At 42.5% G+C, this 12,761-nt stretch overlaps 1 protein-coding gene across 5 annotated transcripts in view; it reads right to left on the reverse strand.

The window, feature by feature from the left end:
* RBPMS (RNA binding protein, mRNA processing factor) overlaps window positions 1-12,761 on the reverse strand; it is a 202,173-nt gene that overhangs the window by 75,086 nt on the left and 114,326 nt on the right. For all 5 annotated transcript variants that reach the window (XM_070364182.1, XM_070364181.1, XM_070364180.1 and 2 more), the window contains exon 5: window positions 3,587-3,737. In XM_070364182.1, coding sequence (XP_070220283.1) covers window positions 3,587-3,737 — 151 coding nt within the window. The remainder of the gene's footprint in view (window positions 1-3,586; window positions 3,738-12,761) is intronic.

Below are 12,761 nucleotides of genomic sequence, written 5' to 3' on the forward strand. Positions count from 1 at the left end.
GGGAACACATGTATACCTGTGGCGGATTCATTTTGATATTTGGCAAAACTAATACAATTATGTAAAGTTTAAAAATAAAATTAAATTAAAAAAAATTTGAATTGGAAAAAAAAAAAAAAAACATCAACAAAAAAGCATTTAGGGTTTCCCAGTGGCTCAAAGGTGAAGAATACAGCTGCCAATGCCGGGGACATGGGTTCGATCCCTGGGTCAAGAAGATCTCACATGCAGCAGAACAACCTAGCCCATGTACTACAACTACCGAGCCTGTGCTCTAGAACCTGGGAGCTGCAAGTACCGAAGCCCCTGCCCCCGACAGCCCTGCTACACCACAAGAGGAGCCACTGCAACAAGAAGCGTGTGCACTGCAACCAAGACCCAGCACAACCAAAACAAATAAAGTCCATGCTTTCAAACTGTGGTGCTGGAGAAGACTTTTGAAAGTCCCATGGACAGCAAGGAGATCCAACCAGTCAATCCTAAAGGAAATCAGTCCTGAATACTCGTTGGAACCACTGAGGCTGAAGCTCCAGTACTCTGGCCACCTGATGCAGTCAACTCATTGGAAAAGACCCTGATGCTAGGAAAGATACAGGGCAGGAGGAGAAGAGGGTGTCAGAGGATGAAATGGTTGGATAATATCACTGATTCAATGGACATGAACTTGGGGAAACTCCAGGAGATGGCGAAGGACAGGGAGGCCTGGCATGGCTCCGCAAAGAGTCAAACACGATGTAGCAACTGAACAACAAGTGTGTGTGTGTGCGTGTAGCATTTATAAAATCTCTCTCATGGTCTGCAACAGAGAAGCCTACAGGCCTTTCCCAAATCCCAAATCCAATGATTCCATCGGTTTACTCTTGGTTGGCAGATAAATTCACCACTTCTAGCACCAATTACGGGCACAACGCAATTGAATTCGCCAGGGCAGAACCACTGTCACATTCTTAGTCTGTAGAGTGCTTCAGGGAAAACAACCATTTTGCACAAGTTACAGAAAAGTTCCCAATTTCCAGAGGGAACTGAAATGGATGATAAGGTCAGTCTGAGTGGCCAGTGTAACTGCTGCCTGTCAAGGTATCTACATCATAAAAAGGAGCTCTATTAAGAGAAATCATGCTAATTTGTTTTCTCAAGAATAGACTATAGTGTTTGGTTTTTTTTAAAAGCTTTCAGTTTGTTTTGCCATAAGGTGCCAGGCAAATTTTGACCCTGCCATGGAAACTATCTGACCGCTTCTGAGCGGTTCTGTACACAGGCAAGGCGAGGAGCCAGGGCCGGCCAGAGCAGTGGTTAAACCTCTGCTCTCAGCTCTCCTGAACTTCAGCGCCTCGTGTGTGGACGTCTAGATTATCCATCTTTTTGTTTTCATGGACCCTACTGTGAACTGGCTATCATCTCTTTGACTAAGTACTTTACATAGATGTTGTAACAAATTTAGAAACAAAACAAAACAAAACAACCACCCCCCCCCAAACTCCCAGAAAGAAAAACATTCAATAAAGAACTAAAAGGATAAAGTATTGTCAGCATTTTTACACTTCCTATCTGAATCAAGCTTTTCAAAGAAGTACTCTGAGATCTGGTGCAAAATCACTAGGAAAGTAAAGAGTTACTCTAGGTTCTCTTTTCTAAGTAAAGGTATCCTACAAATACTCTGTTCTGATGCCTTAAAGAGAGAGGACATTTCAGAAAGAAATGAAGAGGCATACAAATGGAATAATTCTGCAAATAGCCAAATTAAAAATATGAAATTTATCCACTTCTCATCACTTACTAGATATATGTAATATACAAAGCACTGGACTAGATGTTGTTAATGACACATAATTAGCATTAACAAGAAATATCCATATATCCAACTGCACCCTAAGATAAAACTTGTGTTTAATTTTCCCAATAAACAAAGGTTTTTTTTTTTTTTTTATATTTACCATTTCTTTTATTTTCTCTTATTTCCCATTTTTAAGTTTTCTTTTGAAATCATTTTTCTTTTGCCTGAAAATCTGTCTTTAACATTTTGTTAATAGGACTTGAAAAAAATATTTTAGTTTTCCTTTATCTGAATATATTTTTACTTTATTATCATTTCTGAATATTTTTGCTGGATACAGAATTTTTGGTTAGATTTTTATTTTTATTTTTTTGTGTGTTGTGACTGGCATTTTTAACAGTCATTATCTATTAGAGATGTATTCTGGAGTATTTACAGGTGAATGATATGATGTCTTGGATTTTGGTTTAAGATTTTCCAGATTTAGGCAAGGAGGGTGCATGAAATAAGATGGACAAAATGTTTACAATCACTGAAACTTGGTAATGATATATGGGGGTTCATTATACTATCTCTCTACTTTTGTGTATGCTGATATTTTTTTTTTTTTGTCTCTGCTGTGCTTTCTTTTTTGAGTTTCCCTAGGACATGGAAGAACAAAATATATATGTTTCTATTATGACTTCCTGGATTCATAGAAAAACTGTCCAGTACACTGAGGGAGATACTCTTTTATCTACCAGTTTCCACTGATAAGCAGCAGCTTTTCAAGAATGACTGAGCTACAGAATGACTGTAATTTCCACATCCACCTGATTAAATCTGACACACACAAGACATGAGGGAGAGAGGACCCCTGCACCCTTCAATTTCAATAAGAAAAGTTGAAGCGGACTGTCGGGGAGAGTAGGAAGAAGATCAAGATCATGTGGCTTGGGCAAAAGGTCAAGAACCAGAGGGAAGAAAGAGTCCAAGTAGCACCAAGCACGTGGGATTCCCTGAAGGCCGTGCCATATTCAGTCCCACACGGCCATGCACTAACGGGACAAGTGCAGGCGTATCGCACGCCTCGCCCCTTCTACTGATTGACAAAGAAAATGAAGACAACCTTTTCAAGTTATTCCATCAAAGGCAGAAATCGTAGCCTGGGCATTTAGGAGAATGAGCTCATTAGGCGGGGGCAAAAGACTTGTTTTGCAATTAGTGTCTTTTTACCCAATTCATTTAAAACAGGAAGCCCTGAATTTCCTTAAAGCGTTGCTTGTATTAGTTTGTTAGAACTGACTGTTCTACTATATAAATTCTTCGTGTATGTTTACTGCACGCCACCCCCCCCCTCGCCGATTTATGGCCAAACTGTTCTCAAAAATAGAATGAGCTTATGATCTGCTTCTTTCAACTTTCACATTGTATTTTCGCAAAACCACAGAACTGATAATCTTCAAAAAATGAAATAAAGGGAATGCTGAGAACTAGCCCTCATGGTCCAAGGATGGGAAATAAATAAGGATTTCAACCCCAAGGCAAAGAGGGCATAGTCACAGTAAGGTCAAGATCATATACTTAGGAAGCCTACAGCACTTAAAGCTAAATTGTGTAGTCACAGTTCTGCTTGAGCCAAACCATCTTTTGGGACAGCCAGTCATGAACAAGATTGCTGTCTTTGGAATTCAGACAGCAAGAATAGGCAGCCTGTTCTCAGAAACGGAAAATGACACTCAGCCAGCTCTGTGTCCCGTGGTGCAATCTCACATGAAGCCCTTGAACAATTCTTCCCCCGCCCCCCACCAAAGGAAAAGCAGATCGACTTACATGGCTCTCTGGCAATGAACTGAGGTACAGTGTTGGGCAGAGGAGTACTGGGGTTTGGAGTCCCTACTAGTTTGTTCTTGGCCATCTTCGTGTTTGCCTTAGCAAACTCTAGTCGTAGTGTTTGCGGAATCTCAGGATCGAAGCGGATGCCCTTTAGAAATAAAGAACAAGTGGAAGATGTTTTCATTTCCTTAGAAGTAAACCGGAATGGTGACAAAATAAACATACCAGTCAACCCAGCCTATCAGAAAAAAAAATCAGCAAGAGCACTCATTCTCACTGCTTATACAGAATACATGAAAACCTGTGATACAACGTGTCCACAAAGTCAAGGAGATTTCGTTTACTCTATCAAAAACTCAATTTAGTTGCATGGTTTTCCAACTATTTCTTTTCTTTTGGGACTACATTGTCAGGGTTCGGGGTTTTTTTTTTTTTTTTTTTTTTAATGTGGACCATTTTAAAAGTCTTTCTTGAACTTGTTATAATATTGCTTCTGCTTTATGTTTTGGTCTTTTTGGCCAAGAGGTATGTAGGATCTTAGCTTCCTTACCAGGAATTGAACCTGCACCCCGCTGCACTAGAAGGTGACGTCTCAACCACTGAATTACCAGGGAATTCCCTCAGGCTAAAACTTAAAATCTGGACCAACACATTCCTAGCATGGCTAAAAACTAATTAATGCCTACCAATAAGAATACATTAACATAAAGCCCTGTGCAACACCGGAAATTCTAATACCAAAAATCATAAGAAGAATTTGACCAGTGTTTAAAACAAGATAATTCTTCAATGCTTTAGTTTCATCACCTCTAGAGGGGGAAAATTCCCATCTTTTTCCAACTGAAGAGCTTTCAATTAGTGCTCTGAATTACTAAGTAGATAAGAATGAAACAGTTTTAAGATTTCAATATAATTAACATCATTTCATTCCAGTTAGCTTCTAGACTGATAAATTTAGATGAATGCCTTTGTGTGTTAAAGTCCTGATTTTGACTATAGCTGGCTTGTTAGCTACATGGATGGACAGACAACAGATTACTGGGGCCAAAGAGAGGCTAGTAATTTCTACCCTTAACTCTATTATTATAGTTTACCTACACAAAACATTCAACAAAATAAGTCACACACTATAAAATACAAGATTTTTTTCTGGATGTAGACCATTTTTAAACTCTTTACTGAATTTGTTATAATATTGTTTGTTTTCTTATGTTTTGGATTTTTTGGCCACAAGGCATGTTGGATCTGAGCTCCCTGACCAGAGATCTAACGTTCGACTCTCAGCACTGGAAGCGAAGTCTTAACCACTGGACTGCCAGGGAAGTCCCTATGAAATACAAGATTTAGGACAAGATAAGTCTGTTCTGAACACCCCCAACCCCAACTCCATCATTCAAGAAGGTCTGAGCATACTGAATCATGAGATCTACTGTCCAATGCTATGGAATCTGGACCCCAATAATGGTATGAAAAAGACACACCAGTTTAATATGGTGCATACTGGTGTGTTCAGAACAGACTTAGGTACCCTGTTTGTCTGTATGGCATGTTCTGGAAAAGGAGTGAGTTCTGAAAATAAGGGTCTTAAGAACACAGGTTTATAGATTAGCACCCACATGAGCCTGCGGGTTCCAAAGCCCCTTTCTTCATTTAATTAGCTTGAATTAAAGAGCAATTTCCACCAGAAATTAGTAAGAGCCTCTAACTCTGCAGACCAGCGTGAACAACTCTGAACTTCACAGGCCCAGGTCCAAAGATGGGAGGAAGAGCTGTGACTTCATGGTAACAGCAATAAGAAAAATGAAGGGAGGTGAGGGGGAGAGAAGTCCTTGGGGAGGCACCACTGAAGCCACGGAGCCCCGACCCACAGATGTCCCAGAGTGGGTGGAATTTCCTTCTGAGCCTGATCTACACACTTACTCAGAGGAAACCAATTGCAGGAGCAAGCAGGTTGGAGTGAACAAGGAATCCTCTTGGGCAGCCCTAACCAGTGGCAAAAATGAAAAAGGGGACAGCTGTATGAGATGTAAAAAGCAATTCTTTAACTGCCGTTAGTTTTTGTCGTAATTGGGGGAAACCTCGGCAATGTCTTGCCAAAAATGTATCTATGGGGAAAAAAGACAAGGCAGCATGCAGAAGTCGTGTTTGCTTCCATCCATGTCCACGGAGAGCATCCCCTCCATCAGAGCTGGTATCACAACAGAGTAAGGATGTCCAAATACGGGTCTGAAGGGCTGTGGTCTTTGCTGGGAGATGAGCACAGTTCCCCGCTGTCAGAGGGGTGCCGTGGAAAGGCCTGCATATTCGTCTCATGCTCCATCCAACCACCCATAGAAACAGAGTGCTTTCAATTTCAGTGACCTCCTTGGCGCGTAACTCAATCATCCTTCTGTGAAGAAGCACGTGTTCTCACCCTTAGCCCACATCACCGTGAGCAGCGTGGGAAGAGCATCCCGGTCAGGCGTCCTCTGGAGTTTCTAGTCCCCAAGAGGAGGCTCTTCATCTGCATCCAATGCCTCAGTCCTTTTCCTGATGTGCCTGAGTTGACTGAGGCTCTTACACAACCTGGTCTCGTGACTCAGGTCCTAAAACATGCCTGAGTGGCCCCAACTCCTCACCCCCACTCTTCATACTCCTCCTCCCTCTGTGAGCTAAAATAACACCACCATCATGTTCCAAATCAAAGTTCCAGCTCCTTATTAAAAAAAAAAAAAAGCTCAGAAGTTAAAATGACCTAATTTGTTTGGCAGCTTATTCAGAGGCCGGAGGCTTAGAATACAAGCCACATTCCTCTAACATCTTTAGCAGCAATACCATATTTGGTAATCAATATCCTGCTCAGCTCAGTTTCTATCCAGAGGGATTAGCCAAGCCAAAAACATTTAAATGTGAAAGGATGAAGAGGAGGCAGAGATGGGGGGAACGTGGAAGTGAGGAAGAAAGGAGAAGGGAGGAAGAAAGGAGAGGCGAGAAAGATGAAAAAGAGGAAGACAGATAAAGGAGACACGAAAAGAAAAAACAAACTCCTTGTGCTTTTAATTAAAGCCTATTAAGATTATTCTCTGGCCAGTGACTTCAACATTAAATGCTATCAGGATAAGATTACTACTAAATCAAAAGAGGGAATCTGTGACTTTCAAAATCAACTTTTTCATTATTGTCTAAAATTGACCAAAACCCTTCTGATAAGTGAATAGAAACCTTTTCTCTTCCGATTGTAAATGGTGTCCAGAAAGGACAGTTTCTGGGTATCAGGATGATACCAGTTTGAGAAGTTATTCAGAAGCAACCCAACTTACTGGCCATAGGGACAGCCAACAACCTCTCCAAGATGGCCTAATACACTCTGACCAAAGCAACACAGGTTCACTGTGATCTACACAGGCAAACTCCCTACCCAAGGGGCCAGAAAGTATCCTTAGAAGTCTACTGCTGCTCAGTCGAGTCCAAGTCTTTGTGACCCGATGAACTGCTTGCGACACGCCAGGCTTCCCTGTTGTTCACTAACTCCCAGAGTTTGCTCAAATTCAAGTCTGTAGAGTCGATGATGCCATTCAACCATCTCATCCTCGGTCGCCCTCTTCTCCTCCAGCCTTCAATCCTTCCCAGCACCAAGGTGTTTTCCAATGAGTCAGCTCTTCGCATCACGTGGCCAAAGTATTGAAACTTCAGCTTTAGCATCAGTCCTTCCAGTGAATATTCAGGGCTGATTTCCTTTAGGATTTAGCAGTCTACTAAATAACACCAAAGACTGTTATCAGGGCAGTTGCAAATCCATAAGCCTATGTGTTACCAACTAAATGCCTGTGATCTCTCAAAATCCACGCTGAAGCCTTAACTCTCATGTGATGTATTCAGAGGGAGGGCCCCTATGAAGAGATCAGTGGCCTTGAGAGAAGAGGATGAGACATGCAAGATCTCTCTCTCCAAGAGCACCCACCGGGGAAAGGCCAGGCGAGGACAAAGTGAGAAGGTAGCAGTCTACAAGCCAGGAGCAGGATCCTCACCAGATACTGAATCTGCTGGCAGCTTCATCTTGGACTTCCTAGCCTCCAGAACTGAGAGAATTAATGCTGTTTATACCACCTCGTCTGTGCTATTTTGTTATGGCAGCCAGAGCTAAGATACCTTAATAACACGGTTTTGTTTCTTGCACCATAGTTCCTAAAATAGGCCACAGTACTCTTTTCTGAACTTTCTGGAGTCTCATCCAGGTGAATCTCCTCTTCTCCACCAGCCCCAGCCCCAAGCCCACCTCTCCCCTCACTGCAAGTGAGTCAACCATTACGGACAGTTTGAGTCAAGGCATCTGTCTTGATGTATGCGATTACTAGAAGTCTTAACAATTCAATCTCAAAAGTGACAAACAGCAGTTACAGAATGGAAGGAAAATTCAAACTCCACATCTGCATACAGTAATGCTCTACACTCACTTTACTGAGGCAGTTGCAAAATATCTTTTAATCCCTTCTCTTTCTCCTCAAATGAAAGGTTAAAACTATCTGTAAAAAGGTTAAAACTATCTGTAAATAGAAAATCCTGAAAAAAGAGTTTTCAGAGTTGTAACTTGGACCTCCCTTAATGAAAATCTTTGTTTCTTATTTACATTGAATTTAGATTCTAAGCTAGTTACAGAGCTTCAGAATGCTATTTTATGACTCTACGGACTATATCAAAGGGCGGCGTCTCAGAAGGACAAGGGAAGAGCTAGTATATAAGAAAACGGCAAACTGAAAAGACATCACAAAATCCTGAAGTCCCAAGCCTACAGAAATCTAGAGAATCACTGGAAATGGACTGTAGCTCTTTCAGTGTCTTTCTGGAAAACAGGATGGAAAACCTATTAATTAATGCGCTGCAAAGCTCACATCCCAAGTTGCTCTCGTGTTCCTCTAGCTGTTGCAATTCTGGTTTCTTAGGCACAGTGGCTTTGCTGGAACGATTTACTGGCTGCAAATCATGGGTTTAGAATCATGATTATTCTGAACATGAAGGTTCAACATCATTCCAACCCTTTAGCAGTGTCACTGGTATTAATGTCATCTCGCAAGAGTGGAATATTTGTCAGGAGCTTATTCACTGAATAATGGAAGGAAAAAGGAAAGAGAAGGGCTATTCTAGAATGATTCAAATATCCTTAGAGGCCTAGCCGCATATGCAATGTTTGGTCCTTGACTGAACAAGCCAGATGTGAAAGACTTCTCGTGGGAATATGAAAAAAGCTGAATATAGGATGCGCATTAGGTGGTATTTGGGAACTGTCAATTTTATTAGGCATGATATTATCATAATGTAGGAAAATATCTTTTGATTTTCTTGTAATGTCAACAATGTTTTTCTCATGCATATTTTAAATTTATTTTTTAATTGAAATATAATAGCTGTACAGATGCGTTAGTTGCTGCTGTACAGTTACATGAACCCAGCTTTAATACCCCCCTGCTCCCACCTTGAGCCTCCATCCCACCCCTTCACGCTGCCCCTCTCAGTCACTACAGAGCACTGAGCTGAGCCCCCTGTGCTCTACAGTAGCTTCCCAGCAGCTGTCTCTTTTACACATGGTAGTGTATACATGTCAATCTGTATCTCCGGATTCATCCTGTCTTTAAATTTTGGTACTGAAATACAAAGAATAATGAGAATGTGACAAAATACCATAACAGTGAGTATTTTACTTTAGAATACTTAGGGGGAAAAAATGGAAGCAAATGCAACAAAATGTTGGTATACTCTGATGGATTTGTGGATGTTCATTACTATATCTTTTGGTATGCTTGAAATTTCATAAAAGTAAAAACAGAACAGATTTAAGCCAGCACATAACAGTTCCATGTGCTAGAGATATAAGAATCAGTGAAGTCCCTGCCTTGAGGAGTTCAGAGGGTACACTCTGGTGGAGGAATTGTACAGGTAAGCTAATGGTTAGATTAAGAGACAAACACGAGGTTTAGAACTCCACGGGAAACACAGCCAAGGCCGGGAGAGCCTGACGACCAGGAAGGCATCACAGAGGAAGAGCTGAAATTTACCAGGTGGTAGTCCAGGAAAGAGCTCAGCAAAGTTCTGAGAGACAGGATGTAGAGAGGGTGTGGATGTGTTGTGTGTGAGCAGGTGCTTATGTCCTCAGTTGTCTCTGACTCTTTGCGACCCCATGGACTGTAGCTAGCCTGCCAGGCTCCTCTGTCCATGAGATTTTCTAGGCAAGAATACTGGCGTGGGTTGCCATTTCCTCCTCCAGGGGATCTTCTGAACTGAGGGGGTAGAACCTGGGTCTACGGACTCTTTCCCGCTAAGCCACCGGGGAGCAAGGGAGCTTGGTAGATGACTGTATAAGCACGGGGATGAGATCATCAGGACCTTTTAGGTCATGAGTGAGGGTTCTGGAATATTTGCATGACTGAGCTGCTAAAAATTTTTTAAACTGGGGAAATAGTATGATCGGATTTAGGTAGCAGAGCGTGATCCTCAAGAGTGATCATCCAGAATCATCTGGAAGACTTCCTACACACAGAGTGCTGATCCTGCTCCAGAGTTTCTGGTTCAGTAAGTCTGGGATGAGACTTGAGAATCTGAATTTGTACCAAGTCTCCAGGCTGATGCTAACAATGCTCATGTAGGGATCACATCTCACAATCACTGCAGTGGAGGCTAACTCCAGGGGTGGAAGGGTGGCTGGACTTGAGAAACTGAAACTGACCAGACGTGAAGCAGTTAGAACAGCCCGAGAATGCAGCGGGGATCACGGCTCTGCTGGCCCTTCTCCAGGAAGCACCTAGAACCTCAGGCCAGGTTCAGGGCCCTTCACTCCCCTAACAACAGCTGGCTATTTAAGGCACAGATGCATCACAGTGACCAAACATGTTTTTTCCCCCCTGAGGATTTCAACCTGGAGTATAAAACACAGAGAAAACTGGGACTTCCCTGGTGGCTCACTGGTAAAGTGTCCACCTGCCAATGCAGGAGACACGGATTCAATCCCTGATCCAGGATGACCCCACATGCCATGGGGCAACCACGCCTAGTGAACCACAACTACTGAGCCTGTGCCCTAGAGCCTGCAAGCTACAACTACTGAAACCCATACGCGCTACAGCCCATGCTCTTCAAAACAGAAGCCCCTGCACGGCAACAAAAAGTAGCTCCCTACTCGCTGAAACTAGAGAAAGTCCACACAAAGCAACAAAGACCCAGGGCAGCCAAAAATATATCAATAAATTCAGATAAAATCGAGGTGGCTGGAGCTGAGGTACCCCCATGATCTCCCATTAGAGAAAAGGTCTCCCAACTCCCATCACTGAGGTCAACAAAGCTGCCCTAACGCCTGCTGGGAGTCTCGTTTATTTGGTACATCCTTCAAATCTGTGAGTTACAGTCCAGTGTCTGTACAGATGGTTCTACCATTAAAGTAAGTGGGTTTATCAGCCCTTGACACCTAATTTTACAGACAAAGAAAGCATTCACTTGGAGGGGGAAAAATGTTAAAGAATTAGGCAAAGCTCAGTGGAAACAGTGTCAGACTTTATTTTTCTGGGCTCCAAAATCACTGCAGATGGTGACTGCAGCCATGAAATTAAAAGACGCTTACTCCTTGGAAGGAAAGTTATGACCAACCTAGATAGCATATTGAAGAGCAGAGACATTACTTTGCCAACAAAGGTTCATCTAGCCAAGGCTATGGTTTTTCCTGTGGTCATGTATGGACATGAGAGTTGGACTGTGAAGAAGGCTGAGTGCCGAAGAATTGATGCTTTTGAACTGTGGTGTTGGAGAAGACTCTTGAGAGTCCCTTGGACTGCAAGGAGATCCAACCAGTCCATTCTGAAGATCAGCCCTATTTCTTTGGAAGGAATGATGCTAAAGCTGAAACTCCAGTACTCTGGCCACCTCATGTGAAGAGTTGACTCACTGGAAAAGACTCTGATGCTGGGAGGGATTGAGGGCAGAAGGAGAAGGGGGACGACAGAGGATGAGATGGCTGGATGGCATCACTGACTCGATGGACGTGAGTCTGAGTGAACTCCGGGAGTTGGTGATGGACAGGGAGGCCTGGCGTGCTGCGATTCATGGGGTCGCGAAGAGTCGGACACGACTGAGTGACCGATCTGATCTGATACATATTACACTGAGAAAGATGTCCATGACAATATTAGATTTAAAAAAAAAAAAAAAAAAGGATACTCAACAATGTTTAGTTATCTTAAAAGAGGAGACTTTGTATCCGTACATGTGTGTGAACTCATGAGTGTATCCTAGTAATGCGAGGAATGTTTACAATGTGACAACCAACCTGTCAATAGCAGTGGCATCATGGTTTCGAATAGGAAAAGGAGTACCTCAAGGCTGTATATTGTCACCCTGCTTATTTAACATATGCAGAGTACATCATGAGAAATGCTGGGCTGGAAGAAGCACAAGCTGTAATCAACATTGCCAGGAGAAATATCAATAACCTCAGATATGCAGATGATACCACCTTTATGGCAGAAAGCGAAGAGGAACTAAAGAGCCTCTTGATGAAAGTGAAAAACTCCACATTCAAAAAAGTAAGATCATGGCATCTGTTCCTGTCACTTCATGGCAAACAATGGGTAAACAATGGAAACAGTGACACACTTTATTTTCTTGGGCTCCAAAACCACTGTAGATGGTGACTGCCATGACATTAAAAGACGCTTGCTCCTTGGAAGAAAAGCTATCACCAACCTAGACAGCATATGAAAAAGCAGACAGTACTTCACTGACAAAGGTCCATTTAGTCAAAGCTAGTCAGACACGACCGAGCGACTGAACTAACTGAACTAATAGCTTTTCCAGTGGTCATGTACGGATGTGAGAGTTGGACCATAAAGAAAGTTGAGTGCCGAAGAACTGATGCTTTTGAACTGTGGTGTTGGAGAAGACTCTTGAGAGTCCCTTGGACTGCAAGGAGATCCAACCAGTCCATTCTGAAGGAGATCAGCCCTGAATATTCATTGGAAGGATGGATGCTGAAGCTCCAGTACTTTGGCCACCTATGTGAAGAACTGACTCATTGGAAAAGACCCTGATGCTTGGAAAGATTGAATGCAGGAAGAGAAGGGGACGACAGAGGATGAGATGGTTGGATGGCATCACCGACTTGATGGGAATGAGTTTGGGTAAGCTCCAGGAGTTGGTGATGGACAGGGAAGAC

This window comes from Bos mutus, chromosome 27, assembly GCF_027580195.1.
Source record: "Bos mutus isolate GX-2022 chromosome 27, NWIPB_WYAK_1.1, whole genome shotgun sequence".
Lineage (NCBI taxonomy): Eukaryota > Metazoa > Chordata > Mammalia > Artiodactyla > Bovidae > Bos > Bos mutus.